General features: G+C 46.0%; 1 protein-coding gene across 1 annotated transcript; it reads left to right on the forward strand.

The window, feature by feature from the left end:
- Positions 1-11,671: 11,671 nt before the first annotated feature.
- On the forward strand, positions 11,672-20,889 carry LOC140420629 (uncharacterized). Its single transcript, XM_072504624.1, has 2 exons — positions 11,672-11,758; positions 14,488-20,889. Exon 2 carries the CDS (start codon positions 14,852-14,854, stop codon positions 16,037-16,039), a length of 1,188 nt encoding a protein of 395 aa, XP_072360725.1. The 5' UTR covers positions 11,672-11,758; positions 14,488-14,851; the 3' UTR covers positions 16,040-20,889.
- The last annotated feature ends 3,752 nt before the right edge of the window (positions 20,890-24,641 follow it).

Genomic DNA, 24,641 nt, shown 5'->3' on the forward strand with positions numbered 1-24,641 from the left:
AGACATTTGGGTTTGTACAATCTTAATTTATGAAAGAACAATTCAGCCATTACAATACTATCTATTACATTGTTTCGCAAATTATAACTTAATCAAAGTTCATTGTTGAATAATCAACTGTTTTGTGACTGGCTTCTAATATGAAATCAATATGTGATTAACAAAGAAATGTTAGATAATCTGTTCAAAAAGGAAGCTACATGTTAGAGTTTAAAGTAGCTTCCTTGACCTTGTTACTCAAACCATAAATATGGTGGAAACGTGATGGAATTATAAAATGTAATGGATTTCCCAGTCCTACCTACAGTTTTGTACACAATGACTACACTTAGCACTGCACTCATTAAGCTTCACCTGATGTCTATATTCACATTGTGTATTTATTGTATGTCCTATGTTTTTGACCTTTGGAATGATCTCCCTGCACTGTACGCAGAACAATACATTTTACTGTACCTCAGTACACATAACAATATATCTCAATCTTTTGGAGGTTTTGTGATGTTATAGAAAAGGATTTTTAAAAAGAATTTCCTCATACTTGGGATATATTACAGTTGGTCCCCTCCTCAAAATGATTGATGAAGATTGAGCTTTAATTTTGAGCAATATTTTGATTCTCTCTGAAATTCTCAATGAAAATCTAAACACACTATAGCCTGAATAATTTGTTTTTAAAACACAGGCAAGTTGTTGTGATCAGGCGAGCATTACCTGAAAAGGGCGCAAGAAACAGATTCAACTATTTCTTTCAAAAGGGGAATTGGACAGATCCTTGAAAAGAAAAGAAAATTTCTGGACAGTGGGATTAATTGGTTGGCTCTTTAACAGATCTGGAATTAGCACAATCGTCCGAATGGTCTCACTCTGTGCAATCTGAGCCTCGTATGCAGTTAACGCGAATGGTATTGTGGTAAAGGGACCTGGGTGTGAATGGACCAGGGCATCCTGGTAATAAGTCACTGAAGGCTAACATACAGGCGCATCAAGCTATTAGGAAGGCTAATGGGATATTGGCCTTTATCACAAGAGGATTTGAGTACAGGAGTAGTGAAGACTTGCTTCAATAGTATAGAACCTTGGTTAGACCACAGCTAGCGTACTGTGTGCAGTTTTACTCACTTTACCTTAGGAAAGGTGTTATTGCTGCAGAGGGAGGGTAATGAAGGTTCAACAGACTTGTTCTGGGTTGGCAGGATGGTCCTATGAAGAGAGATTGGGGAAACGGGGTGTCCAGTCTCCAGAATTTTGAAGAATGAGAGGTTATCTTATTGAAACTTATACAATACTTAAAGGAATAGGTAGGAGAGATGTAGGTGAGATGTCCCCCTGGCTGGAGAGTCTGGAACCAAGGTGCACAGTTTAAAAATAAGGGGGAAGCCACTTAGGACCGGTCTCGGAGGAGACATTTCTTTACTCAGAGCGTTGTGAATCTTTGTAATTCTCTACCCCAGAGGGCTGTGGAAGCTGAGTCATTGAGTGTGTGTAAAGCAGAGACTGACAGATTTCTAAATATCAATAACACAAAGGGATATGGGGATAGTGTGGGGAATAAGGCATTGAAGGGGATGATCAGCCATGATCATGTTGAATGGTGGAGCGGGCTCGACGGGCTGAATGGCCAACCTCTGCTCCTATGTTCCAATGATACACAGATAGGTAGGAAAGTAAATTGTGAAGAGGACATGTGGAGACTACAAAGGGATACAGATAGGTTAAGCGAGTGGGAAAAGAAGAACAAAGAAAAGTACAGCACAGGAACAGGCCCTTCAGCCCTCCAAGCCTGTGCCGACCATGCTGCCCGTCTAAACTAAAATCTTCTACACTTCCAGGGTCCGGATGCCCGTTAAACGTCACTATCATCCCTGCTTCCATCACCTCCTCCGGCAGTGAGTTCCAGGCACCCACTACCCTCTGTGTAAAAAAACAAAATTTGCCTCGTACATCTCCTCTAAACCTTGCCCCTTGCACCTTAAACATATGCCCCTTGGTAATTGACCCCTCTATCCTGGGAAAATGCCTCTGACTATCCACCCTGTCTATGTCCCTCATAATTTTGTAGACCTCTATCAGGTCGCCCCTCAACCTCCATCGTTCCAGTGAGAACAAACCAAGTTTATTCAACTTCTCCTCGTAGCTAATGCCCTCCATACCAGGCGACTTCCTGGTAAATCTCTTCTGCACCTTCTCTAAAGCCTCCACATCCTTCTGATAGTGTGGCGACCAGAATTGAACACTATACTCCAAGTGTGGCCTAACTAGGGTTCTATACAGCTGCAACATGACTTGCCAATTTTTATACTCCATGCCCGGCCAATGAAGGCAAGCATGCCGTAAGCCTTCTTGACTACCTTCTCCACCTGTGTTGTCCCTTTCAGTGACCTGTGGACCTGTACACCTAGATCTCTCTGACTGTCAATACTCTTAAGGGTTCTACCATTCACTGTATATGCGTACCTGCATTAGACCATCCAAAATGCATTACCTCACATTTGTCCGGATTAAACTCCATCTGCCATCTCTCCGCCCAAGTTTCAAAACAATCTAAATCCTGCTGTATCCTCTGACAGTCCTCATCGCTATCCGCAATTCTACCAACCTTTGTGTCGCCCGCAAAATTACTAATCAGACCAGTTACATTTTCTTCCAAATCATTTATATATAAATGTCCCAGCTCTGATCCCTGCGGAACATCACTAGTCACAGCTCTCCAATCAGAAAAGCACCCTTCCATTGCTACCCTCTGCCTTCTATGACCTAGCCAGTTCTGTATCCATCTTGCCAGCTCACCTCTGATCCCATGTGACTTCACCTTTTGTACCAGTCTGCCATGAGGGACCTTGTCAAAGGCCTTACTTAAGTCCATATAGACACCATCCACTGCCCTACCTGCATCAATCATCTTTGTGACCTCCTCGAAAAACTCTATCAAGTTTGTGAGACACGACCTCACCTTCACAAAACAGTGCTGCTTCTCGCTAATACGTCCATTTGCTTCCAAATGGGAGTAGATCCTGTCTCGAAGAATTCTCTCCAGTAATTTCCCTATCACTGACATAAGGCTCACGGGCCTTAATTCCCTGGATTATCCTTGCTACCCTTCTTAAACAAAGGAACAACATTGGCTATGCTCCAGTCCTCCGGGACATCACCTGAAGACAGTGAGGATCCACAGGTTTCTATCAAGGCCTCAGCAATTTACTCTCTTGCCTCCTTCAGTATTCTAGGGTAGATCCCATCAGACCCTGGGGACTTTAATATTTTTCAAGACGCCCAACACCTTGTCTTTTTGGATCTCAATGTGACCCAGGCTATCAACACACCCTTTTCTAGACTCAACATCCACCAATTCCTTCTCTTTAGTGAATACTGATGCAAAATATTCATTGAGTACCTCTCCCATTTCCTCTGGCTCCACACATAGATTCCCTCCCCTGTCCTTCAGTGGGCCAACCTTTTCCCTGGCTAACCTCTTGCTTTTTATGTACGTGTAAAAAGCCTTGGAATTTTCCTTAACCCTTTTTGCCAATTACTTTTCGTGACTCCTTTTAGCCCTCCTGACTCCTTGCTTAAGTTCCTTCCTACTTTCCTTATATTCCACACAGGCTTCGACTGTTCCCAGCCTTCTAGCCCTGACAAATGCCTCCCTGAGGCCTACAATATCTCTCGTTTTCCAAGGTTCCCGAAATTTGCCATATTTATCCTTCTTCCGCACAGGAACATGCCGCTCCTGAATTCCTTTCAACTGACATTTGAAAGCCTCCCACATGTCAGATGTTGATTTACCCACAAACATCCGCCCCCAATCTATGTTCTTCAGTTCCTGCCTAATATTATTATAATTAGCCTTCCCCCAATTTAGCACATTCACCCGAGGACCACTCTTATACTTGTCCACCAGCACTTTAAAAGTTACAGAATTGTGGTCACTGTTCCCGAAATGCTCCCCTACTGAAACTTCTACCATCTGGCCGAGCTCATTCCCCAATAAGAGATCCAGTGCAGTCCCTTCCCTAGTTGGACTATCTACATATTGTTTTAAGAAGCCCTCCTGGATGCTCTTTACAAACCCTGCCCCGTCCAAGCCCCTAGCACGAAGTGAGTCCCAGTCAATATTGGGGAAGTTAAAGTCCCCCATCACAACAACCCTGTTGCTTTTACTCCTTTCCAAAATCTGTCGACCTGTCTGCTCCTCTAACTCCCGTTTGCTGTTGGGTGGCCTGTAGTAAACCCCCAAAATTGTGACTGCACCCTTCTTATTCCTGATCTCTACCCATACAGCCTCGCTGCCCTCTGAGGTGTCCTTTCATAGTACAGCTGTGATATTCTCCTGAACCAGTAGCGCAACTCCACCACCCTTTTTACATCCCCCCCCCCCCTCTATCCCGCCTGAAACATCTAAACCCTGGAACGTTTAGCTGCCAATCCTGTTCTTTCCTCAACCAGGTCTCTGGTATGGCAACAACATCATAGTTCCAAGTACTAATCCAAGCTGTAAGTTCATCTGCCGTATCTGTTATACTTCTTGCATTAAAACATATGCACTTCAGGCCACCAGTCCCGCTGTTTTCAGCAACATCTCCCTGTCTGCTCATCCTCAGCACCATCCTGGCCCTATTCCCTAGTTCTCCCTCAATTTTTTCACCTTCTGACCTATTGATCCGGTACCCACCCCCTGCCATACTAGTTTAAACCCTCCCGTGTGACACTAGCAAACCTCGCAGCCAGGATATTTATGCCTCTCCAGTTTAGATGCCACCCATCCTTCTTGTACAGGTCACACCTGCCCCGGAAGAGCTCCCAGTAGTCCAGATAATTGAAACCCTCCCTCCTACACCAGCTGTATGGCCACGTGTTTAGCTGCTCTATCTTCCTATTTCTAGCCTCACTGGCACGTGGCACAGGGAGTAATCCCGAGATTACAACCCTAGAGGTCCTGTCATTTAACTTTCTGCCTAGCTCCCTGAACGTCTGCTGCAGGACATCATCCCCCTTCCTCTATGTCGTTAGTACCAATATGTACCACGACCTCTGCCTGTTTGCCCTCGCCCTTCAGGATGCCCGCTTCCCGTTCTGAGACATCCTGGACCCTGGCACCAGGGAGGCAACATACCATCTTGAAGTCTCTTTCACATCCACAGAAGCGCCTATGTGCCCCTGACTATAGAATCCCCTGTGACTATTGTTCTTCTGCGCTTTGACCCTCCCCGCTGAACATCAGAGCCAGTCGTGGTGCCACTTCTCTGGCTGTTGCTGTTATCCCCTGATAGGCTATTCCCCCCCAACAGTATCCAAAGTGGAATACCTGTTCGAGAGGGGGACAACCACAGGGGATTCCTGCACTGACTGCCTGCCCCTCCTGGTGGTCACCCACCTCTCTGCCTACACATTGGGTGTGACCACATCTCTATAACTCCTATCTATGACGCTTTCCGCCACCTGCATGCTTCTAAGTACGTCCAACTGCTGCTCCAATCGAACCACGCGGTCTGTGAGGAGCTGCCATTGGCTACACTTGCTGCAGATGTAGTCAACCGGAATGCTGGAAATGTCACAAATCTGCCACATCTCACAGTTGGAGCACTGCACCCCGTTGAGTGACATTTAAGTACGAGTTAATTAATTTAAAATAAACACTTGAATTATTGTTAGATTGAGTTACAATTAACTATATGGCCCTGACGCTAGATTATTACTGTAAAATTAAATGCTAAATACCGAGTATTAGTGAGAGGCAGCACGGTTTTGTGAAGGGGAGGTCGTGTCTCACTAACTTGATAGAGTTTTTCGAGGAGGTCACTAAGATGATTGATGCAGGTAGGGCAGTAGATGTTGTCTATATGGACTTCAGTAAGGCCTTTGACAAGGTCCCTCATGGTAGACTAGTACAAAAGGTGAAGTCACACGGGATCAGGGGTGAACTGGCAAGGTGGATACAGAACTGGCTAGGCCATAGAAGGCAGAGGGTAGCAATGGAGGGATGCTTTTCTAATTGGAGGGCTGTGACCAGTGGTGTTCCACAGGGATCAGTGCTGGGACCTTTGCTCTTTGTAGTATATATAAATGATTTGGAGGAAAATGTAACTGGTCTGATTAGTAAGTTTGCAGACGACACAAAGGTTGGTGGAATTGCGGATAGCGATGAGGACTGTCTGAGGATACAGCAGGATTTAGATTGTCTGGAGACTTGGGCGGAGAGATGGCAGATGGAGTTTAACCTGGACAAATGTGAGGTAATGCATTTTGGAAGGGCTAATGCAGGTAGGGAATATACAGTGAATGGTAGAACCCTCAAGAGTATTGAAAGTCAAAGAGATCTAGGAGTACAGGTCCACAGATCACTGAAAGGGGCTACACAGGTGGAGAAGGTAGTCAAGAAGGCATACGGCATGCTTGCCTTCATTGGCCGGGGCATTGAGTATAAGAATTGGCAAGTCATGTTGCAGCTGTATAGAACCTTAGTTAGGCCACACTTGGAGTATAGTGTTCAATTCTGGTCGCCACACTACCAGAAGGATGTGGAGGCTTTAGAGAGGGTGCAGAAGAGATTTACCAGAATGTTGCCTGGTATGGAGGGCATAAGCTATGAGGAGCGATTGAATAAACTCGGTTTGTTCTCACTGGAACGAAGGAGGTTGAGGGGCGACCTGATAGAGGTATACAAAATTATGAGGGGCATAGACAGAGTGGATAGTCAGAGGCTTTTCCCCAGGGTAGAGGGGTCAATTACTAGGGGGCATAGGTTTAAGGTGAGAGGGGCAAAGTTTAGAGTAGATGTACGAGGCAAGTTTTTTACGCAGAGGGTAGTGGGTGCCTGGAACTCGCTACCGGAGGAGGTAGTGGAGGCAGGGACGATAGGGACATTTAAGGGGCATCTTGACAAATATATGAATAGGATGGGAATAGAAGGATACGGACCCAGGAAGTGTAGAAGATTGTAGTTTAGTCAGGCAGTATGGTCGGCACGGGCTTGGAGGGCCGAAGGGCCTGTTCCTGTGCTGTACATTTCTTTGTTCTTTCTTTGTTCTTTGATCTCTGCCCTCAGGTTTAGTTACTCCACTATCTAGTTAATCAATTATATTTGTTTTGCAATATATATATATTTTTCAAATTTAACAGATTCCCAACCAGCCAATCTAGGTCACAGCTTTACTGTGATGTCACTTCAGTTCCCCCCCCCCCATTTGAAAAGGTAATAAAAATCATTTACCTTCCCAGGATGCTCTCTGGTTCTCTCCCTGCAGATTAACAGTTACAGGCCAGAAGAAAGAAAACAAAACGGTCGGGAAAAAGCACCTTCTCCCACTCTGCACCGAATTACCTCACTGCACCAAATTACCAAGTTCCAAATCCCACTCTGGCTGTGTCTCACTCAGGATGTGTTTCCTTCATGTGCGCAGCAAATGGAGTTTCATGGGGGAAATGTGAAATTGTCCATTTTGCCAGAAAGAATAAAAAAAGCTTATGATCAAAATGGTGAGAGATTGTAGAGCTCCGAGACTCAGAGGGATCTGGGTATCAACCACAAAAGACGTGTCGATAGGTACAGCAAGTAACTAGGAAAGCTAATAGAATGTTTTTTTTAAATTGTTCTTTTATTAATGCTTTTTTTCAAACAAATTTTTACATCACTAATAACAAAAAAATAAACAAAAAATATTTAATAACAAACAAACCAGGTGGCTGTTATCATTATACAAAAATAAAATATACATTAAATAGACAGCTCCCGCCCCCCCCCCCCCCCCCCCCCGATTGCTGCTGCTGACACTTGCTGCTCCCCTAGAAAGTCAAGGGACGGTTGCCACCGCCGGGAGAACCCCAGCAAGGACCCTCTCAAGGCAAACTTTATTCGCTCCAGGCTGAGGAACCCCGCCATATCGATAACCCAGGTCTCCACACTCGGGGGTTTCGAGTCCCTCCACATTAACAAGATCCGTCTCCGGGCTACCAGGGAGGCAAAGGCCAACAACTCGGCCTCGGTCACTTCCTGCACTCCCGGACCCTCTGACATCCGAAAGATCGCTATTGTTGGACTCGGCTTCACCTGCGTGTCCAAAATCCTGGACCTAGCCCTTGCAAAGCCTCGCCAGAATTCTTTAAGCGCCGGGCATGCCCAGAACATATGGACATGGTTCGTCGGACTCCCTGACCACCTCGCACAACTGTCCTCCACCCCAAAGAACTTGCTCATTCTCCCATCGTCATGTGAGCCCAGTGCACCACCTTAAACTGAATTAAGCTGAGCCTGGCACATGATGCGGACGAATTCACCCTGCCCAGGGCATCAGCCCTCAGGCCCTCATCTAGCTCCTCACCTAGCTCCTCCTCCCACTTGCCCTTCAGTTCCTCCACTGAGGCTTCCTCCGCCTCCTGCAGCTCCTGATAGATGTCTGACACCTTCCCCTCTCCTACCCAGATGCCAGACACCACCCTGTCCTGTATCCATCGAGGAGGTAGCAACGGAAATGTCCCCACCTGTTTTTTGAGGAAGTCGCGGACTTGGAGGTATCTGAAGGCATTTCCCGGGGGTAGGCTGAACTTCTCCTCCAGCGCCTTCAAGCTAGGGAAAGTCCCATCTAGAAACAGTTCTCCCATCCTTCTAATGCCTGCCCTATGCCAGCTTTGAAACCCCCTGTCTATCAAGCCCGGAGCAAATTTATGGTTATTCTGTATCGGGGTGCACGTTGAGGCCCCCTCCTCCTTCCTGTGCCTTCTCCACTGACCCTAGACCCTCAGCGCCAGGCACGTGGTGTATCGTGCCGGCGAGAGCGGCAGCGGTGCCATTACTAGTGCCCCTAGGCTGGTGTCTTTGCATGACGCCGCCTCTACACGCCGACGCCGACTCCTCCTCAACTACCCATTTCCTGATCATGGCCACATTAGCCGCCCAATAGTAGCCACAGAGGTTTGGCAGTGCCAAACCCCCCCCCCCCCGCTTCAAACAAAGTATTTTAACTTGCAGGGTCTTGTTTGCCCACACAAATCCTGTGATAATCCTGTTCACCCGCTTGAAGATGGATTTGGGGATAAAGATGGGATGGCACTGAAAAACGAACAGGAATCTGGAGAGAAGCATCATCTTCACAGTCTGCACCCTTCCCGCCAGGGAAAGCGGGAGCATGTCCCACCTTTTAAAGTCTCCCTCCACCTGCACAACAAGCCGAGATAGATTGAGCCTGTGCAAGGCATCCCAGTTCCTAGCCACCTGTATACCTAGGTAACGAAAACTTCCCTCCGCCATCTTGAGCGGGAGCTCCCCCAGTCTCTCCTCCTGGCCCCTAGCGTGGATTACAAAAAGCTCACTTTTCCCCACGTTCAACTTGTATCCCGAGAAGCTCCCAAAGTCCCTTAGGATCCGCATGACCTCCCCCATCCCCTCTGGCGGGTCTGAAATATACAACCTACCTAACATTTCCCACAGGTACTCCCATTCCACCCTGTCAAAGGCTTTCTCTGCGTCTATTGCAGCCACTACTTCTGCATCCCCTCCTTCTGAGGGCATCATAATAATATTCAGGAGCCTCCTCACATTTGTGTTCAATTGCCTGCCATTGACGAAACCCGCCTGGTCCTCCTCAATCACTCCCGGACGCAGTCCTCTATTCTGGTAGCCAAAATTTTTGCTAGCAGTTTGGCATCCACATTGAGGAGGGATGTCAGCCTGAAGGACCCACATTGAAGCGGATCCTTCCCCCTCTTCAAAATGAGCGAGATCAGTGCCTGCGACATCGTCGGGGGGAGGGTTCCTCTTCTCCTTTGCCTCGTTAAAGGTTCTTAGCAGGAGTGGGCTCAGAAGCTCCGAGAATTTCTTATTAAATTCTACAGGGAAGCCGTCTGGACCCGGGGCCTTGCCCGACTGCATACTTGCTAGGCGCTTAACCATCTTCTCCAACTCAATCAGGGCCCCCAGTTCCTCCACCCGCTCCTCGTCCACCCTTGGGAACCTCAATCGATCCATAAATTGCTTCATCCCTTCCCCTCCCCTCGGGGGTTCTGACTCGTACAGTTTACAGTAAAACTCCTTAAAGACTTCATTGACCTTCTCTGGGCCCAAGACCGTATTACCTTCCTTATCCCTCACTCCCCCGATCTCCCTGGCCCCATCTCTCCTGCGAAGTTGGTGCGCCAGCATCCTACTTGCTTTCTCCCAATACTCGTAAACTGCCCCTTTTACTTTCCTCAACTGTGCCTCCGCCTTCCCAGTGGTCAGCAAATCGAACTCCGCCTGTAATCTCCGGCGCTCCTTTAGCAGGCCCCCCCTCGGGGGCCTCCGCGTACTTCCTGTCTACCCTAAGTATCTCTCCCACCAGCCTCTCCCTCTCCGCTGTGGGATCTTTAACATCCACCTGATAGTGACAGACAGGGCCTTCGTTTAGAATCTTATTTGAATCTTATTATTAGGGGCTGGTTTAGCACTGGGCTAAATCGCTGGCTTTGAAAGCAGACCAAGGCAGGCCAACAGCACGGTTCAATTCCCGTACCAGCCTCCCCGAACAGGCACCGGAATGTGGCGACTAGGGGCTTTTCACAGTAACTTCATTTGAAGCCTACTTGTGACAATAAGCGATTTTCATTTCATTTCATGTATTTGAAAGAAGGCTGTTCTGACAGTGCAGCACTCCCTCAGTGCTGCGAGGAGGAATGTTGGATGTGATTTTTGTCCTCGGGTCCCTGGATTGGGACTTGAACCTACAACCTTCTGACTCCGAGGTGAGAGAGCTGCCCACTGAGCCACGGCTGACATTATAGACAATACAAAGTTAGAAAGTGAAAGTTACCCTTTAAAACCCCCACCCTTTGCCTCCAGTGCCTAAATGTAATAATAAAAGCCCCCGTATAAATAACATGGATATGACTGACAAATGTTGAGGTGTTGGTTTCGAGTCACAAGGTTTGACTTCCCATTTGAGCCTCGGGCACCTTTCTCTCTATTGCTCATGTCAATGACAGGCAGCGACCGAGCTGAGGGTTGAATTTAACTGAGAATAACGCTCCAGTTGGCAAACTTCCATGAATGTCACACACTTTATGTAAAGGGCTAAATCCAGATTTAGAGAAGACAGATTTTTAATTGGTAATGGGTTCAAGGGTAATGGGGAACTGGCAGTACGGTGGAATTAAAGCCAGGATGAGAACAGCCATGATAGAATGATAGAGCAGACTCGATGGGCCAAATGGTCTAATTCTGCTCCTGTATCTCATGACTTTATGAAAGGGGGAGACATTGATTTCCTCCCAGATGTTGTCCAGAGGAGGAAGTTTTAGTCTGAAACTCATTGTCCAACCTCCACAGTGTGACATCACAAAGGAGCTCGTCCTCTAAATCAGCTAATAGGAATAAAACCATTCCGCAGTGACGTCACTGCATTTGAGCGCACCCGCCCGGCGCGAGAACACGGCCCCGCCCCCACCCTTTGTTCTCCCTCCCCCAGCACATCGTCAAGACGGTTTCCAGGCAACCGGCTGACAGCTGAGACAAGAGCGTGCAGCCCCTCCCCCCAACTCAGGACTGCGCATGTCTCAGAGCGAGGGGAATCTGCGCATGTACAGGGTGAACTCGATATCTCTGACTTTACCGCTGACTTGCGCCCAATGGAAGATTGGAGGACCGGAAGGACTGTGTTTCTCCGCCAATCAGAGCTCCCCCATTGTCTCAATGCGGAAGCTGGACATGGAGGTTTCTGCCGAGCAAAGCTGTTGTTCCTCCAACCCTGAATGAGCTTGAGCTGCACACAGACTCCTGTCTCCAACATCTGTGAGTAAAACACTTTCTTTTCTCATTCTCATCTTCAATTGGTCACTTGCAGCAACTGAAGGGAAAGGAAGTGAATCCAGGGAGGGTGCAGACTCTGCAAAGCTTGGCCCAGGTCTCGCTCTCCTAAAAACACTGACATCCTTTGCTCCCTCAACTTGACACATTTATTTGTCTGACTAAAAGGACGATCTCTTTCTTAATGTTCACAATTAAAGGGCTGGTTTCCCCAGGAGATGACTGACATTTAAGGGGACAGTAAACAGGGCAAATCCAACTCAGCCAATTACTTCTCTGTGGGTCCACTGTCCATCATCAGCAAAGTGATGGAAGGAGTCATCAAAGTTGCTATTAAGCGGCACTTATTCTACAATAACCTGCTCCTGGACGCTCAGTTTGGGTTCCCCCAGGGTCACTCAGCTCCTGACCTCATTACAGCCTTAGTTGAAACTTGGACGAAAGAGCTGAATGCCAGAAGTGAGGTGAGAGTAACTGCCCTTGACATCAAGACAGCATTTGACCGAGTATGGCATCAAGGAGCCCTCACTAAACTGGAGCCAATGGGAATCGGGGGATAACTCTCCACTAGTTGGAGTCATACCTGGCACAAAGGAAGATGGTTGTGGTGATTGGAGGTAAATCATCTCAGCTCCAAGACATCACTGCAGGAGTTCCTCAGCCCAAACATCTTCAGCTGCTTCATCAATGATCTTCCTTCCATCATAAGGTGAGAAGTGGTGATGTTTGTGGATGACTGCACAATATTCAGCACCATTCTCAACTCCTCAGATAATGAAGCAGTCCATGTCCAAGTTCAGTAAGACCTGGACAATATCCAGGCTTGGCCTAATAAGTGGCAAGTTACATTCGTGCTACACAAGTGCCAGGCAATGACCATCTGCTGCAAGGGAGGATCTACCCACCACCCCTTGACATTCAGTGGCATTCCCATCGCTGAAACCCACACAACCAACATCCTGGAGGTTACCATTGATCAGAAACTGAACTGGACTAGCCATATTAATACTGTAGCTCCCAGGGCAGGTCAAAGGCTGGGAATCCTACAGTGAGTAACACACCATCTGATGCCCCAAAGCCTGCCCACCAGACATCTACAAGCACAAGTCAGGAGTGTAATGGAATACACTCCACTTTGCTGGATGAGTGCAGCTCCAACAACATTGAAAAAGCTCGACACTATCCAGGACAAAGCAGCCTGATTGATTGTGTCACCTTCCACAAACATTAAAACCTTCCACCACTGACAAACAGTAGCAGCTGTGTATACCATCTGCAAGATACATTGCAGTAACTCATAAAGGTTCCTCAGACAGCACCTTCCAAACCCACGACCACTACAATCTAGAAGGACAAGAGCAGCAGATACCTGGGAACCTCACCATCTGGAGGTTCGTTTCCAAGTTACACACCACCCTGACTTGGAAATATATTGCCGTTCCTTCACTGTCCCTGGGGCAACATCCTGGAATTCCCTCCCTAACAGCACAGGGGATGTAGGGTAGCATGGTGGAGCAGTGGTTAGTGCTGCTGCCTCAAGGCGCCGAGGTCCCAGGTTCAATCCCGGCTCTGGGTCACTGTCCGTGTGTAGTTTGCACACTCTCCCCTTGTTTACGTGGGTTTCGCCCCCACAACCCAAAGATGTGCAGTGTAGGTGGATTGGCCACGCAAAATTGCCCCTTAATTGTAAAAAAATTAATTGGGTACTTTAAATTTATAAAAAACAAATTTAAAACAAACAGCACAGTAGATGTACCTACACCTCAAGGACTGCAGCAGTTCAAGAAGGCAGCTCACCACTACTTCGGAAGGGCAACTGGGGATGGGTAATAAATGCCGGCCTAACCAGCATTGTCCATATCCCGTAAATTATTTTTTTTTAATTTAATAATGGACAGAGATATGTCTCGTGTTGTTATATGGTATGTATTGTCGATATTATTGATGGTTCTGCAATAAAATACATGTATTATTATTTCTAGTTTTGTAAATAGTACTGTACCTACATTATATATTTCCAGTCATACAGTCATTGCAGCACTGACAGAATCCATTTGGTAACTCAAGTCAATGCTGACTCTCTGTACAGTAATCCAGTCAGTCCCATTCCCCCTCGATATCCCTGTTCACCTGAAAGCTTATTTTCTTCAAGTAACCATCCTATTTTATTTTAAATTATTGATCATCTGGACTTCCACAACCCTTGTGGGCAGTGAGTTCCCTGTCATGACCACTCCATGACTAAATAAAATTCTTCCTCAGAATCTCCCTATCTCTAATCAGTAAATGTACTTATATGGAGATTCTCTACTCTTGTACAGGTTTTAGTGAGTTTAGATTTGTTGATCGGCACCTTCAGGAAAATTGGGAGGGAAAGTAAGTGAATACAGTCTGTATATTACACTCATTTTTCATCCAGTAATATAGACATATATCTGTCTGGCAGCCTGCATGAAGATTTTCAGGTCTCTGTGTCCAGGACAGGAAGCAGTGAGCTTGGATCTGTCAATCAGCCTGAATCAGCACCTTCAGGAGAATTGGGAGGGTGAATATTAGATACAGCAGAGTGAAAATGGAGAGAGAGTGTGTGCAATTGAGATTTAGAGCATTTCAGGGAAAGAGAGAGGAAAGAATGTTCAATAGAAACTAGAATTGTCTGTTCTGAGTTTCTATCCTGTACTGACACTGATTACCATTGTAAAATCTCTTTGCAGGAAGTTCGAACGAGAGGAGTTTGAGACCGATATCTCAAACTAAATATCACGTCAAAAACTGACTGAGTCACTCAATTCTTGGGATCATCGGCCTTTGAATCTAGAAGGAGAAATGTTTGTCTGTTCTGTCTGCTTCAAGAGATTTTAAACATCAGTGTGTCTGGAAAATCTCTTGAGTCACACACACACACACACCCGTGTGAGACTGTTACAGAGCACTGACTGTGGAAAGAGCTTTAACCAGTGACACAGCCTGAAAAAATACTACACCATTCACAGCAGGGAGAGACTGTATAGGTGTTCTGTGTGTGGACGAGGCTTCAACTGATCGTCCAACGTGGTGAGACGCAAGATCCCCCAGACCATGGAGAAACCATGGAAATGTGAGGATTGTGGGAAGGGATTCAAAGCTCCATACGGGCTGGAAAGGCATCAACGCAGTCACACTGGAGAGAGGCCGTTCACCTGTTCTGTGTGTGGGATGGGATTCACAGCCCCGTGCAAGCTGGCAAGGCATCAATGCAGCCACACTGGAGAGAGGCCTTTTACCTGCTCTCAGTGTGAAAAGGGATTCACTGACATTGGCAACCTGCGGAGACACGAACGAGTTCACACTGGGGAGAAGCCATTCATCTGCTCTGACTGTGGAAAGGGATTCACTCAGTTATCCAGCCTGCAGAGCCACCAGCGAGTTCACACTGGTGAGAGGCCGTTCACCTGCTCTGACTGTGGGAAGGGATTCACTCAGTTATCTAATCTGAAGAGCCACCAGCGAGTTCACACTGGAGAGAGGCCATTCACCTGCTCTCAGTGTGAAAAGGGATTCACTGACATTGGCAGCCTGCGGAAACACGAACGAGTTCACACTGGGGAGAGGCCTTTCACCTGCTCTCAGTGTGAAAAGGGATTCACTGACATTGGCAACCTGCGGAAACATGAACGAGTTCACACTGGGGAGAGGCCTTTCACCTGCTCTCAGTGTGAAAAGGGATTCACTGACATTGGCAACCTGCGGAGACACGAACGAGTTCACACTGGAGAGAGGCCATTCACCTGCTCTCAGTGTGAACAGGGATTCACTGACATTGGCAACCTGCAGAGACACCAGAGAGTTCACACCGGGGAGAGGCCATTCATCTGCACTGTGTGTGATAAGCGATTCACTCAGTTACACCACCTGCAGAGACACCTGCGACTTCACACCGGGGAGAAGCCGTTCATCTGCACTGTGTGTGATAAGGGATTTGCTCAGTTATCCAACCTGCTGAAACACAATGTCACTCATGCCAAGAGCAGGCCCTTTAAATGCTCTGACTGCAGGAAGGGTTTCAAAAGCTCTTGGCTACTGATGTGCCACCAGCGCGTTCACTCTGAGGAGAGACCGTTCAGCTGCTCTCATTGCACAAAGAGGTTTAGATCCTCATCCAACCTGATGAAACACGAGCGAGGTCACACCGGGGAGAGCCCGTTCACCTCTCCGACTGGGAAAAGATTCACTCGGTCATCACTTGCTGAGCCACAATGTCACTCACAGCAACGAGAGACCCTATAAATGCTCCGACTGTGGGAGTGGGTTTAAAAGCTCTCAGGTACTGATGGAATACCAGCGCATTCACACTGAGGAGAGACCGTTCAGCTGCTCTCACTGCACAAAGAGGTTTCAAACATCATCCACATTGCGGAGACACCAGCGAGTTTACACTTGATTCACCTGCTCTGATTGTGGGAGGAGATTCCGTGATTCATCTGCCCTGTTGACACACCAGCGAGTTCACACTGGAAAGAAGCCATTCACCTGCTCTCACTGTGGGGAGGGATTCACTCAGTCATCCAACATGCTGAGACACCAAAGGGTTCACAAGTGATGACGGGTTGGATTCTGCTGTTATTCCTGCTGTTCATCACATCCAGGACTGAACATGGAGTGGGTGGAGGGATTTTTCTTCTCACCTACTCCTCCTTGTGCTTGGACGTGGCGACCCTGGCGAACTGCTGCTCCCCGGGCCTGGAATACCCGACTGTGAAGTACCGTCCATACTACCTTCCACGGAGTTCACTTCTGCCATCATCACGGCGGTCTACATCCCACCCCAGGCGGAAGTGAAGAAGGCGCTTGATGAATTGTAACCGCTATAAATAACAATGAAGCAGAATACCCGGAGACCTTGTTCATCGTGGCCGGGGACTTCAACCAGGCCAACCTCGAGTGTACTGCCAAAATTCCACCAACACATCTACTGTCCCAACAGGGGCCCCAACATCTTTGACCACTGCCACACAAACATCAAGGGCGCCTGATGCTCCATCCCCCAACAGCACTTCGGAAAATCGGACCACAAGATGGTGCTCCTTCTCCCGGCATACAAGCAGAAACCTAAGCGAGAGAATCCGGTTAAGAAGGTTGTGCAAATGCTGGTCTGAGGCAACAGAAGAGCTCCGACGCAACTTGTTTGGAGTCAGTGACTGGTCCATATTCAAGAACACAGCAGCTAACCTAAACGGGTATGCCAGCACCACCACAGACTTCATCAGCAAGTGTGTAGAAGATTGTGTGTCAAAGAAGGTAGTACGTACGTTACCCAACCAGAAACCATTGTTTAATCGGGAGATTCACTCCCTGTGGAAGGGCACGTCTGAGGCGTTCAAGAGAGGCGATCCTGACCTATACCAAAACATCTAGGTACGACCTCTGCAAAGCCAACAGGAATGCCAAGAGACAATACCCGACTAAGCTAGAATCATGGACTCTCATCGATTGTGGCAAGGTTTAAACAACACAATGGACTAAAACATCAAAGCCGAGTAGAATCTTTGGTAACAGCGCACCCCTTCCTGATGAACTCAATTTATTCTATGCTTATTTCGAGCAGGAAACCAACAAACCGTTGTCATCTGCCCCAGCAGCCTTCGACACACCCATACCTATCATCACAGCGTCCAAAGTCAGATTGGCCTTCTTGAAAGTGAACCCTCGGAAAACGACAGGTCCTGACGGGATCCCTGGTCGTGCACTCCGATCCTCCGCAGACCAACTGGCGGGTGTGTTCGCGGACATCCTCAACCTCTCCCTACTCCATTCTGAGGTTCCTACCTGCTTCAAGAAGACCACCATCGTACCAGGGCCAAAGAAGAACCAGGCAATGTGCCTCAATGAATACCGTCCGGTGGCCTTGACATCGATCATTACGAAATGCTTAGACCACAGCTGGAGTAATGTGTGCAGTTTTACTCCCCTTACCTGAGGAAATGTATTGCCACAGAGGAACAGCAACAAAGTCTCACCAGACTTGTTCCGGGTTTGGCAGGACTGTCCTATGAAGAGAGATTGGGGGAAACTAGGCCTCTTTTCTCTAGAGTTTCAAGGAATGAGAGGGGATTTCATTGAAACTTACAACATCCATAAAGGAATAGACAGGGTGGGTGCAGGTGAGATATTTCCCCTGGTTGGAGAGTCTGGAACCAGGGGACACAATTTCAAACTAAGGGAGAAGCCACTTAGGACGGGTCTCGGAGGAGACATTTCTTTACTCCTCGGGTTGTGAATCTTTGGAATTCTCGACCCCAGAAGGCTGTGGGAGCTCAGTCACTGAGTGTGTTTAAAGCAGAGACTGACAGATTTCTTTTTTTAAATTTAATAAATTTAAGAGTACCCAATTATTCTTTTCCAATTAAGGGGCAGTGCAGTGAGGCCAATTCACCTCAGCTGCACGTCGTTTTAGGTTGTGGGTCTGAGACCCACAAGACACGAGGAGAATGTGCAAACTCCACATGGACAGTGACCCGGGGCCAGGATCGAACCCAGGTTCTTGGTACCGTGAGGCAGCAGTGCTAGCCACTGTACCACCCAACTGACAGATTTCTAAATCCCAATAACATAAAGGGATATGGGGATAGTGTGGGGGAAAAGGCATTGAAGTGGATGATCAGCCATGATCGTACTGAATGGTGGAGCAGGCTCGACGGGCTGAATGGCCAACTCCTGCGCCGATGATATAAAGATAGGTAGTAAAGTAAATTGTGAAGAGGACGTAAGGAGGTTACGAAGTGATATAGATCAGTTAAGTGACTGGGAAAAAATCTGCCAAATGGAGAATATCATGGGAAAACGTGAAATTGTCCATGTTGGCCAGAAGAATAAAAAAGATTATTATCTAAATGGTGAGAGATTGCAGAGCTCTGAGACTCAGAGGGATCTGGGTGTCCAAGTGCATGAATTTCAAAAGGCGAGTATACAGGTACAGCAAGTAATAAGACCATAAGACATAGGAGCGGAAGTAAGGCCATTCGGCCCATCGAGTCCACTCCACCATTCAATCATGGCTGATTTCAACTCCATTTACCTGCTCTCTCTCCATAGCCCTTAAATTAGGAAAGCTAATAGAATGTTATTGTTTATTGTGAGGGGAATTGAATACAAAAGTAGGGAGATTATGCTTCAGTTATACAGGACATTGGCGAGACCACATCTGGAGCACTGTGTACAGTATTGCTCTCATTTAAGGAATGATGTAAATGTGTTGGAAGCAGTTCAGAGAAGGTTTACTGGACTCATACCTGGAATTGGAAGCTGGTCTTATGAGGAATGATTGGACAGGCTGGGCTTGTGTTCGATGGAGTTTAGGTGAATTGATTAAAGTGTATAAGATCCTGAGGGGCCTTGACAGGGTGGATGTGGAAAGGATGTTTCCTCTTGTGGGAGTATCTAGAAATTGGAGTCACTTTAAAGTAATAACTTGCCCATTTAAGGCGGAGGAGAACTTTTTTCTCTCAGAGGATCGTGAGTCTTTGGAACTCTCTTCCTCAAAGGGCAGTGGAAGCAGGGTCTTTGAATATTTTTAAAGCGGAACTGGATAGATTCTGGTTAAACAAGGTTATCGGGGGGTCGGCGGGAATGTGGAATTGAGGTTACAATCAGATCAGCCAGGATGTAATGAATGGTGGAGCAGGTTCGAGGGGCCGAGTGGCCTGCTCCTGCTCCTAATTCGTATGTTATCACATCCTTTATAATAAATTATAGCATTTTCCCTCCTACTGATGCCAGGCCAATGGGTCTGTGGTTCCCCGTTTTCTCTCTCCCTCCTTAAATAGTGGGGTTACATTTACCACCTTCCAATCTGCAGGAACCATTCCAGAATCTATAGAATTTTGAAAGATGATCACCAATGTATCCACTATCTTTACAGCCACCTCTTTCAACACTCTGAGATGTAGAGCATCAGCTTCTGGGGATTTATTAACTTTCAACCACATTAATTTCTCCAGTACTATTTTTTAACTAATACAAATCTCCTTCAGTTCCTCGTGCTCACTAGTCCATTGGTTCTCTCGTGTCTTTGGGCCAATTTCATGTCCTCCATGAAGACAGACACACATTGTTTAGTTTCTCTGCCATTTCATTGTACCCCATTGTAAACTATCCTATTTCTGCCTGGAATGGACCCACATTGGTCCTTGCTAATCTTTTCTTCTTCACATTCTTACAGGAGCTTTTCCTGTCGTTTTTTTAATGTTTCTAGCCAGTTTGCTCTCATATTCAATTTTCTCTTTGAGTTCCTTGATCCTCCTTTGCTGAATTCTAAGACATGTTTCTAATCCTCAGAGTTATACTTAGTTTGGCAACTTTGAGTGAAAAGATCTCTTATTTTATCTTCAAATAACAGCCCAAGATCAGGTTGATTGGAGGTGTCCAAAAATACAATTTTATTGCTAAATATCCACCTTGATTCTCTTACATAAAAATGAATCAAAACTTAGAACAAATAAAACATCAAATCATAAAGAGAATTAAACAAAAACATAAGAAAATATTAGGAAATCAATAGATGGTTCAGAATTTCTTGAAGCATGAATACAGAACAAACTTTAATTATGAAAACTTATTCTTAAGAAATTCTTATCAATGGTCGAACCCCTTATTGGTTTCAAATTCTCAGCTGAGGCTTCCTGATTTATTCAAATAACTCTCTGTCACTTGGAGCATGATTTGTTATCCAGGCATTGGTCATTACTTAAGATTCATTAATGTCTATCAAATTAATTAAATGTCTACATGCTCCCGCCATGTGTACCAATCCTATGAAGATATGGTGTTCTGCATTAACCTTGCTTGTTGCTAAGGTTTTGCGATATTTGTAAATGTTTCTGTTGCTAAGGCTGCAATACTTTTTTGTTACTAGATGTATTTTAGAACAATGGTTTATTCGTTACGAGGGCTTTTATGCAATTTTTTGTGAAGCAGTGTTAGATTCGGACACAGATTAAATTGTTGTACAGCAATTCTCATATTTTATCTGAAACAATGACTTTGCCTTGTGGATTTTCCATTTTCTGTCTGTGTACTGAATTTCAGAATTATACTGCATCAATTCTTAAAGGTTACCAATAAATCAGTGAAGCAATAAATCTGTAATCTATCAATGAGCCTCTTCCTTTGACCTAATGGAATCTTTAATGTTTCTTGTTACTGGAGTCGACTGGAGGAAAAGTCGTGAGACCGGCCAGTCCAGCAGAAAGAAACCCTCCAACCCTCTGTTGGAATCTGTAATTTATAGGATGTTAACCTTGGCTGGCTCGCCAATTGTTGAAATCTTTAATTTGAAGGGATCTTAACCTGCCGAACTACGCCAAGTTTGGGGGAAGCTTAGTTGATGAATCAAAGTCCTGGCGCAATACGACAAGTTGTAAGATTTGTAATATTTCTGGACTATGCCAAGTTGTTGGATTCCTAGTATTATTCGACTGTGTAAAGTTGAAGGAATTTATATCATTTCTGCTATTCAGTTACCAGTAGCACTTTGCGAATACTGGGACTCAGCAGAAACTTCAGTTAAAACTTCTCAGGTGCCAAAAAGAATTGTTTTATTTGTAGTTGCTTGATTAAAATTTGAAAGTCATTTAAAAGGCAATTCGTAGACAATTCGTAGCTTTCAGAGAATTACAGGCATTATCTTTTTGCTTAGGCAGACAGCTTGAAAGTAACTTTTAAAAGGTCAAAGTCTGGCAATGAAACATGAAGAGAGAGAGAGCTAATCTTCAGCTAAACTCAAACTCAAAGTACAAAAGTACACTACATCACTGACACAGACTAACACAAAGACAGTACCCCCAAAAGACATCTCACATTAACAGACAGACTAAGAGAATTAAAGACAGCAATTAAGGACAGACAACACTAAAATGGCGGGCGGAAACTTTTCCGTTATACACTTTCATATCTGTCTTAAGTCATCTAATCACACCCCAATATAATCCTAATTGGTTTGGGTTAGACTCAAACACATTTGATTTGATGGCAAGCCGTCCATCTTCAATGTGCAACATCAGCTTTTAATTGTTTCATGTCTTCATGTTATGGAATGTGATATTCTGCTAATCTTTACCAGCAATAGACTGGTTTTAAGGTAGCTTAGCTGTTATCTGCATTGTGAACAATGGTGCCTTCATGTTGCTATGGTATTCAGTCCTTGTCCTTGACAATTAGCACAAGCAGTGTCAAATTGGAATGTCACACTGACTTTGAAAATATGCATTTGCCAGAACAAAGGACCTCAGTAAAAGTGAATTATGCTGTATAAATGGATATTTAAAACTGGAGCTTAATATTTATGCTTAAACAGCAATCTTTTACCTATACTAGTTGTATTCAAAATACCTGGCTTCTACACCCTCCCACTTCACAAAGTGCCAGAATGAACAAAATGCAGTCCTGAATGGAATTGTGAGCAGAACCAATAACACAGAATCCAATCCCTGTAATCACTTGTGAACTTATTGATGTCTCAGCAGGTACGAGGAAACACAGAATTCCTTCCCACACTGAGAGCAGGAGAACGGTTTCTCCCCAGTGTGAACTCGCCGGTGGGACGTCAAGCTCGATAATTGATTGAATTCCTTCCCACACACGGAGCAGCTGAATGGCTTCTCCCCGGTGTGGACTCGCTGGTGTCTCCGCAGTGTGGATGATTCACAGAATGCCTTCCCACACAGAGCAGATGAACGGCCTCTCCCCATTGTGAACCCACTTGTGCCTCTGCAGGCTAGATAATTGAGTGAATCCCTTCCCACATTTAGAGCAGGTGAATGGTTTCTCCCCAGTGTGAACTCGCTGATATCTCTGCAGGGTGGATAAATGTCTGAACCCTTCCCACACCGAGAGCAGTTCAATGGCCTCTCCCCAGTGTGAACCCTCTGGTGTGTTTGCAGGGTGAATGACAGACTGAATCCTTTCCCACACTGAGAGCAGCTGAATGGCCTCTCCTCAGAGTGAATGTGCCGATGAGCTTCCAGTGCAGATGAGGCTTTGAATCCCTTCCCACAGTCCTGGCATTTCCACTGTTTCTCCATGTTTTGGGTCTCCTTGTGTCTCTCCAGGTGAGACAATTGAAGCCTTACTCACACAGAGAACACATGTACGGTCTCTCCCCACTGTGAATGCTGCGATGTTTTTTCAGGCTGTGTGACTGATTAAAGCTCTTTTCACAGTCAGTGCTCTGGAACACTTTCACTCGGGTGTGTGTTCTCCAAGGGATCAAGTGACTGTCAGATCAAGATGTGATGTTTGAGATTTCTGTCTGTAATTCCTCCTCTTCTAATATACTGTAAAAGGAGTTTACAAAGGTTATCACTGTCAGTACAGGATAGAAGCTCAGAACAGACAATTCTGGTTCCTATGGAACGTTCTTTCCACTCAAAAGCTGTAAATCTCCATCCCACGCACTCTCCCTCCATTCTCACTCGGCTGTATCTAATATTTATCCTCCCAATTCTCCTGAAGGTGCTGAGTCAGGCTGATTGACAGACTCATGGTCACGGTTTCCTGTCCTGGACACAGTGACCATAACAAATAGGAGCTGCAGTCAGCCATATGGCCCACTGAACTTGCTCAACCCTATAATGAGCCCAATGGCCGATATACCTCAGCACCTTTTCCCCACACTATCCCCCATATCCCTTGGTGACATCAACATCTCAAAACCTATCAATCTCAATCTGGAAAATACTTGATGACTGAGGCTCCACAGTCCTCTGGAGTAGAGAATTCCAAAGCTTCACCACATCCTCAAGTGAAGAATTTACTCCTCACCTTAACTTTCAGTCCATTTTCCTACCTGTTCCCCGTGACCCTCAACTCCCTCATCAATCAGAAATCTATCTAGTTTCACTGCGCCGAGGACACAGGTTCGATCCGTGTGGAGTTTGCACAAAATCCCCGTGCCTGCGTGGGTCTCATCCCCACAACCCAAAGATGTGCAGGGTAAGTGGATTGGCCATACTAAATTGCCCCTTAATTGGGAAAAACATGAATTGGGTACTTTAAATTTAAAAAAAGATGTTTGGAGGATGGGCGGGGTGGGGGGGGAGGGAGGGAGGAGTCACAATCAAATCCAATTTCTAGCCACATGCACTTTGTGTCATGTTGGGGTCAATGTCCACCCCCTCACTTTTCAGCCCAGTCCCAGGAGGTTGAAGACTGGGCTCCGAAAAAGTAATGGCCGCAGCTCCCACAATCCCCCCCCCCCCCCCCCCCCCCCCCGCTGAAGAAACTGCTCTATCCACCGCACAGGCGAGCAGGTGACCGGAACTGAGGCCCTCAATTGACAAAAAAGACTGGGCACTTTAAATTCAAAAAAAATAATTCTGTCTAATTCATCCTTGAATATATTCAATGACCCCCAGACTCCATTGGTTCCTGTGGGAAAATAATTCCAGAGATTAACAACCCTCTGAGGGAAGAGATGACTGGAAATATATAATGTAGCTACAGTGCAATGTTACAAAACTAGAAATAATAAATGTACTTTACAGAACCATAGATAATATATCTAATCTGTACCATTTACCAACACTATGTCTGATATTAATTTACTGTTCCCTTAATAGTCAGCCATCTCTGGGGAAACCAGCCCTTTAATTGTGAACATGAGGAAAGAGACTGTCCTTTTAGTCAGACAAATAAATGTGTCAAGCTGAGGGAGCAAAGGATGTCAATGCCTTTAAGAGAGAAGGAGAGAGAGAGAGACCTGGGCCAAGCTTTGCAGAGTCTGCACCCTCCCTGGATTCACTTCCTTTCCCTTCAGTTGCTGCAAGTGACCAATTGAAGGTGAGAATGAGAAAAGAAATGGAAAGAGGGGAGAAAAGAAAGTGTTTTACTGACA

This window comes from Scyliorhinus torazame, chromosome 5, assembly GCF_047496885.1.
Source record: "Scyliorhinus torazame isolate Kashiwa2021f chromosome 5, sScyTor2.1, whole genome shotgun sequence".
Taxonomy (NCBI): Eukaryota; Metazoa; Chordata; class Chondrichthyes; order Carcharhiniformes; family Scyliorhinidae; genus Scyliorhinus; species Scyliorhinus torazame.